Below are 7523 nucleotides of genomic sequence, written 5' to 3'. Positions count from 1 at the left end.
GTGCTCAACAAGGTCTTCTGGGCGTCGCGAGAAACGTGCAAGGGCCACGTGCCTTCAGTTATTCACTGTTTCCTGCTCACAACGCTTTCTTAGAGTTCGGACTGTAAATAAACAATCATATCTGGAGTCAAAGGCTCTTGACACATGGAGTGGCCATTTGTTATCTTATATTTCGGCTGGGTGGACAACAGCGGCTTGTGAAGATGGGAGATGAAAGGATATGCCTTGTTAATGAGGAGTCGCGCCAAAGTTATGGCTCATTCCCTACAAGTGAACGCGGAAAGAGTTTGTACTATCATCACATAACACCAGAATGGTGAGTGCGCAGGTACTTAATTTTTGTCATTTTCTTTCTTATTTATTTGTACCATTTTTCCTCATTCCTTCTTTTGTTACGTCCTCGTTCTCCCCATTTTTCATTTCTCCTTTGTTTCCTTATTACTGTTCTTTGGCTCTAGAACCTGATTCTAACTTTAGCAGAAGCTCTCCGAATCATTCTAGGACACGCGGTAGTACTCTCTGGGTGGATGGGAGAAAAAGGGCCTATGTAAATCCCTACGTTTGCAGGCACAAACCGTAGCATGATCAGAACTTCGCAAGAACTCTATCATCAGAAAACTTAATAGTTAAATAAATACTGATTCCCCATTCAAGGTTTCCTGACACTTTTACGAATAAGGGCATAGAACATCTTTACACAGGTTCCAGATGTTGCACTGTTGGTTGCAGTCGTAAAACGCAATTTATAGTCTCCCACAGTATTCTCCGTCAGCATGACAAGGCGCTGGGTTGAACTTTGTCTAAATACGAGTATTAAATATCAAATCACTTCGGTCGTTATGAAGAGTTCTGTCTTTGGCATATAATTCTTTGAAAATCAACGGACGTTTCATCTTCAGGGTGCAAGAATAAGCCAAGCAAGAAACTAGCACGAAGCAGTTAGCAAGGAGAGTTCTGAAAAGTTAAAGCAACGTCGTCAAATAACAGGAATAAAACTAACTGGCGGGTTGGTGCCTTAAATATTTCGTTTGTCAGAGCGCACTGCCTCGGGGTAGGTCCATGATACGAGCCTTATTCGGGCGTGAACCGGATTAGTATGGACTGTGTGCGCTCCTCGTTAACTATCCAACTAACTAACTCCATGGAGCTGAGTACCTTTTGAGAAGCCACCAGTCGCTTACCTACTCAAGAATTTCCCAACATTTTACGGAATCCGAAAGTTCATTACCGTGTTCACAAGAGCATTCCACTTGTCCCTATCCTGAGCCAGATCAATCCAGTTCATACCACCTCATCCTATCTAAGATCCAATTTAATATTTAAGAATGCCGTCTTCTGGGATGTGGGGCCGTGTAGACATAGTATAAACTGACGTTTCGGAGGAACATATCGCCTCCATCTTCAGGGTAGAAGAAAAAAGAAAGAGAAAATCCGAAAGCGAGGAGCCAGAGTGAGAAGGTGGCCGCAGTCTGCAACACGCAAATACCATGAGCAAAGTGCGGGCGTACATTCTTGAATACGACGATATGCAACAACATCATATAAATATATTGACGTGTGAGCCTATGTAATGCAGTGATTTCCGTCAATGAACAGTTGCCTGATGATGGTCTCGTGAGGCCGAAACATGTAGAAACAAACGACATTTTAATGATATTTTATGAATATTAAATATAATTATAAGTAACATTTAAAACAAAAGACTATGTTAGCTTTATAGACGGATGTGAGTTAGACTTGGAATTCTCACAGCGGTGTCTGTAAAGAGTAGTGACTTCATGTGACGCCATAGAGTCTGGCAGAATTTTACCGACCTTCCTTTAAAACGTCAATGAGCTTTCACCAGAATACAACGTGTCACAAACGTTCTGGAATGTGGAGTGCCCTTAGAGAAACGCAACTGGAGAGATCTTTGGACTTGACAAGAATCTCGTCCTGCTGTTTCATGGCGGCTTCTGACCTGCATCAGAAGAAAACAAAGATAAGAGCACTGGGGTAAATATGGGTTCTGATGCCTGCAGCTAAATTAGAGATGTCGGCCCGGCGTGACTATAGGCCTGTTTAAATATGTTGACTCTTAATAACCATCAGCTCTTTGTGTCTCGGAAGCAGTGCAACCTACGTGTGCAGATGTCATCATCCAGATTTACTTACTTACTTAATTCCGTTCCTCTTATACCTTATGGTGTCGAGGTTTTTTTTTTTAATTTTAATAATTTTACAGACGGTAGGACTCCCTTTACGGGTGATCAGATCGTCAAGGCTTCTACCTAAACACAGAATAAACACATACCACACATCCATGCCTTGTATGGAAGTCGAACCCGCGATCCTGGCTTCCGAACGAGCGAAGATAGTATATGTTTCAGACAGCTCGGCTTCCGTGACCGGCATCATCCAAGCACAGAATAAAATTAGGATTTCTACTACTTTTTCAACAGAATTTTGATTCTTTATTGGTTGCTCTCATTTCGCCTTGTATAATCCTGTAAGCGTCATGCTGAAATCCTGTGTTAGGCTCCTTGGTGTTGACTAGTATCAGCATTCGTAAATCCCCACCCAACAGCTCTCCTATAAGCACTGCATTAACCCATATAATTTAATCCTCTGAGAGGATCTGTAAAGTTTGCTTACATCCGGTCATTGCCACTAGATATTTAGGTGAATAAAATCGTGGTGACCAACAGAAATCAACGGTTAAGATGGCGTGTAGCTAGCTGAGTAGAAACTATAAACATTATCACCACCATCATCGGCAAAACAGCCCTTTTTTGAGCCATAACTTTCTATAAGATTCTGGCGGATTGCATCCGGCTTTCGCTTATTTGAGTTGAGTTTTTTACACAGTAAAATCTTCAGCCTAACACCTGTAATGAGGAGTGTATTGAAAAAGTAATATATCATTTTAATATTGTATTAAAAGTTATTAAAATCCATTAAGATATACAATTAAGGTATCACGAAGCCAATTGTAACAGCTATTTGTAACTACTATTGTAACAAATATTGTAAAGTACGTAGATTTTAATATGAACGAGACTATATGTAGGACCAAGAATTCTAAGAAAACTATGTACGGGGAAACAGTGCTTTAGAATAAGATAAAACAAGAGGTGCTTTGTGAAAGCCTTTCAAGCTAAAAGGTTGAGTAACTAAAATGTCTTTGATCCATTACCACAAATCTGTCAGGACCCTACGATGAAAGGGTCCTACAATAAGGAAGTCACACCACGTGTGTTCATGTTTATAGAAGTTTAAAGTGTACAAACCATTCCATAAGAAAGTTCTGTCACATGACAAGCTAATGCACCGGGAGCTCTGTTTATTGTCAGACTAATGCATCGCGAGTTGAAGCCACGTGCACATTCCTTGCTCCAGCCAACGCCCAGATTGGTCCTATAAGTAGAGACTGGCGTGACCGCGCCTCGCTCAGATCTTACGGCAACGTCTTGGAAGGCGAAACTCTGCTTCACTTCAGTTAGAAGTTCACCTGAGTCTTAGACCCTAACTCTGTGTTTTCTACCAACTGGTCTTTTGGACTTTCTTTTTATTGCTAGTGGGGTGGGACTAAGTCCGTTGTACTGCGGCCACTTCTGGTCTATTGTACCAGCCCCAGATGATAGGTGAGGGTGATTGTGGAGCAATTGGTGGAATGAAGATTGGTAGGGGAACCGAAGTACTCGGAGAAAACCTGCCACAGCGCCACTTTGTCCACCACAAATCCCACTTGACTAGACCAGGGATCGAACCCGGGCCGTAACGATGGGAAGCCAGCGACTAACCACTTGAGCTATGACGCGGCCTTTTTTTGGACTTAGTAAAAGTTGTGTTTACTTTATACAACACAAGAAGACCTAATTCTTTTTGCTAACCTACATTCATCACCAATCACCTGATCTGAACCGAAACGTATAAGCGGAATAATAGAGACATCTCTTTATATAAGGGAACCCCCTTCTTTCTTATTTATGAGTTCTCTACTGATTTTATCGTTGGAAAAATAAGTGGTTTCCTTATATTCGGGTTTCTGCAGTAATGTCACGTTCTGGGGCAGTGTACATACGTTGACGTGTTAAAAATGAAGCACGGGCGTGTTCTTATGTTAGACACAATGCAACTACAAGTACAGGCTTGGCTAGTCTCTTGCTACGCCTCCCTCACGCGTAACTGTTTTGTGAGGCGTAGCGTAGTGGGGATGAGCCACACAGAATATCCTTCCGCCTGCACAGAATAAGAAAGCAACTAATCAGTAGCAACACTACGACACGTGCTTCTTTTCATCCCATCGTGAGGGCAGGAGGCTGCATCTCAGCCCATGTTCTGACACGTAGATTAAATAAGTCGGGACATAATGGCAAAGGTAAACTTGTCCTAATTCTTAATTCACCACCACGCCATGAAGACATGACTCGACTGACCCTTTTAATATCTATGCTACATACAGATACGTTTACAGCTTCACGCCCTGGTAGCTTTATCCCTGGGGAGAAACCCGATATTCATCGCATAGGAGAATGGAAGCCATGGAATGAAGAAAAAACTTTCAAAATTACTGGGTTTTTGGATTTTTTTTTTTTCCATCGTCCGGTATTCTGAAAACTAGAAAATTTCTGCGTCTGTTTCCTCCCTCAGGTGAGGGGGTGGGGAGACACCTACTCTTTTGGGTCCCTTAGTAAGAGCTAACCTCAATCACTGGCTGTTTCCGAAACATTGTGTTTTCTAGTTATTAGAATACCGGACGATGGACAAAGTCCGAAAAGCCAGTAATTCCGAACGTTATACACCATCGTCAGGACTCTTTATAATGTAAGGACGCTTTCATCTGTCGGAAACCGAAAGCAGATTTCCAGGTTGTGCAGGCCGTAACTGATTCGCTATACTGAGTACATTCCAACGAGTGTCTACATATCTGACAAGAGATCACAAAGCAGGACTAAAAGAGTTCTGTCTTTGTTATCACGTCTGTACTGACTGTGGGACACGCACGGCCTCATAGGCAATTCGCACCAAAAGTTCTGTCATCAGTGGTAAATTGTCTTGACCCTGAACCTGACAACTCATTTCCAATTAGTGTCAAGGTCAATGATGCCTATACTACTCCTGTAGACTTCATGGGATACTGCTAAGAAGCTGAGACCCAGTATTGTCAGCTGTTTCACTTCAGCACCACTCTGTGCTCTTACCTTGATACGTTTCATGTTCCTTTAGTTAACGGTGCACTTTTTAAAAATTGTCTCTTCTTGTCTTAATCACAACGTTTTGTTTGCCACACTTCATATGTATTGCTTGTTCCTAAGTACTGTTACGTTTTCTCTGAACTGCGGGGCATCTGCATTAAAATATCGCTGTGATTAATTAACCAACATGCCATGAGAATATATGGGGAAGTCGAGATAGAGCTCCGTGTATTCTTAACCTCTCCACTAGATGCAGGTGAATAACCAGCTTCACGCTCCGGCCGCTTTACCCACCAATTGGGTAGAACGCTATAGGAGGGGGTGCAGAACCGGTCTGGATGCGGTGGCGAAGAGACAACTCACTGCTGCTGACTGGAAACAAAAACTGGTCATCCATCCCGGAGCCAATCAATGTAATGAATGGACTTCTGTATTACAAGAATTGATATAAATAAGAACCATCAACAAGTATTAAGTAGATAATGTGCTGATATAGAAAGGCACAATGTGGAAGGTAGGAACAGAGACAGAGAACCCACTAACGTTGCGCACCAGTTTAAGGAACCAGTGGAATAAGAGTTATGTACCGAATTGTGTATAGGAGAAGCCAGGAGAGGAATACAAGTATTACGTTTGAAAAAAGCAGACTGGATGCCGAAGGGAGTTAAGGGAAAAGTGTACAAGGGATTTGCCCTATATGTGACAGAGAAGAACACTGAAGGGACATACTGAAATGTGAAGAGAAAAAGATTTGGAGAGACGATATTTTGGACAAGAAGAGTATGAATATTAATGCATAAATAGATGTTAGGAGGTTGGTAGGATGCAAGAAGAAATGGCACTAGCAGAAGATAAGAGTGTATCTATCATAAAGAGAAATTTGAGAAGATGGTTAGAGAGAACAAGAGTGAAACATAAATACATTTACGTGTTGACCAGCCACTCTAGGATGCGTATAAATGGAAAGTTCTGTATTATACGAGCAGTAACTGTAGTGGGATGACCAGGGAGCCAAACTCTGGCACCCAAAAATATAAACTATAACGGACCTAATGAAGTATTCCAATGTAAAGTATCACTCACACATGGAGCTGAGCCCTTCTTGAGAAGTCGCGAATTGTGCAGCTACTCAAGAAATTCCCAGCATTTTATGGAACCCGAATGTCCATTACCGTGTTCACAAGAGCCTTGAACTGGTCCTTATCCTAAGCCAGATCAATCCAATCCATCTTATCATATCTCCAAGTGTAAAGTATGCAACACGAAAACAGTTTCTGAAAACCCACGATAAGCATACATCATCCCAGCTGGTCCTAGCAACAAGGGATAGCCTTATTCCATGGTTCAATGTCTGTTACAGCCAAAGCTTGCTCGAAAAGCGCCAAAAGTGGCTGGTTACGGCCGTGGTGCTGTGCATGTTCATAGTAATGGTTGCAACAATATTATGGGGCATGCCCACCCTCCTGGCCAGATTCCTGCCAACAGCTTCCGCTGAAACAAATCTGCCTCCGTTTGACTCCAAGGAGGAAATCTACACCCAAGCAGCCCTAAGTGCCGATTCACTTGTCTGTTCATCAGTTGGCAGGTAATGAAACGCTTTCGCACTGTTTCCGGTATGAATACAAGTGGCTTGATTCACGTTCTTATTAATTTGCTTCTTTGATGAATGAGTGAATGAATGTACGAGGGGTAGGCCTTCTCGGCCCTTGCACCGCGACCTACAGTGGTCCATTGTGCTTTTGCTTGTTTGATGCTGAGGATCATCAAGTTTTCGTGTTTACAGATCGGTTCTCCAGACGGAAGGATTCGTTGTGGATGCAGCGATTGCAGTGCTCCTGTGTCACGGGCTCTCTGGCCCACATGACAGTGGTTTGGGAGGGAGCCTCATCATGGTGGTGTGCCAGAGATCAAGTCGCAATGATTTTGCTCAGGATACTCTCACACCTGCCTCCAGAGTTGTGTTTCAACACGACGCTAGGAGATCCGGTACTGAACCTAGCAATACATGTTGACTGCTTAGTCTTCTCGTCCCCTCGTCAGATATTAGCGTGGAACCCCTCTGTCCAGTCTGGGTTCTCCCCATAGAAGGTTTATCCGGAGCTGCAGTTACAGACAGCGTCTTTTTTATTCCCTATTGTGGAAATTCCCCCTCGTTGGTGTCTCCTTAACGTGGTGAGGGGGTTTGAGTATGCCAAGGACCCTGAGAGCTATACCAGCGGTAGCGTAGCTACTGGCAGGGCCTCCCTTGCTGGACAGGTCAAAGGGTAGGCATCAGACGAAGAGAGACACCAAAAACCAAAAACTGATGCCGGAAGCAGCGTCATCAGCAGCGACTTGAAGCACAGA

At 43.1% G+C, this 7523-nt stretch overlaps 1 protein-coding gene across 1 annotated transcript in view; it reads left to right on the top strand.

Annotated features, from left to right (window-relative positions):
* Positions 1-203: 203 nt before the first annotated feature.
* LOC111864339 (glutathione hydrolase 1 proenzyme-like) overlaps positions 204-7523 on the top strand; it is a 15620-nt gene continuing 8300 nt past the window's right edge. The window contains exons 1-3 of the mRNA XM_023851527.2: positions 204-316; positions 6538-6762; positions 6961-7163. Of these exons, the coding sequence (XP_023707295.2) occupies positions 204-316; positions 6538-6762; positions 6961-7163 (541 nt within the window). The remainder of the gene's footprint in view (positions 317-6537; positions 6763-6960; positions 7164-7523) is intronic.

The sequence above is a fragment of the Cryptotermes secundus genome, unplaced genomic scaffold (genome assembly GCF_002891405.2).
Source record: "Cryptotermes secundus unplaced genomic scaffold, Csec_1.0 scaffold216, whole genome shotgun sequence".
NCBI classification, from domain to species: domain Eukaryota; kingdom Metazoa; phylum Arthropoda; class Insecta; order Blattodea; family Kalotermitidae; genus Cryptotermes; species Cryptotermes secundus.
The sequence above is the reverse complement of the archived record's forward strand: the minus strand, read 5'-3'. Positions and strand labels throughout refer to the sequence as shown.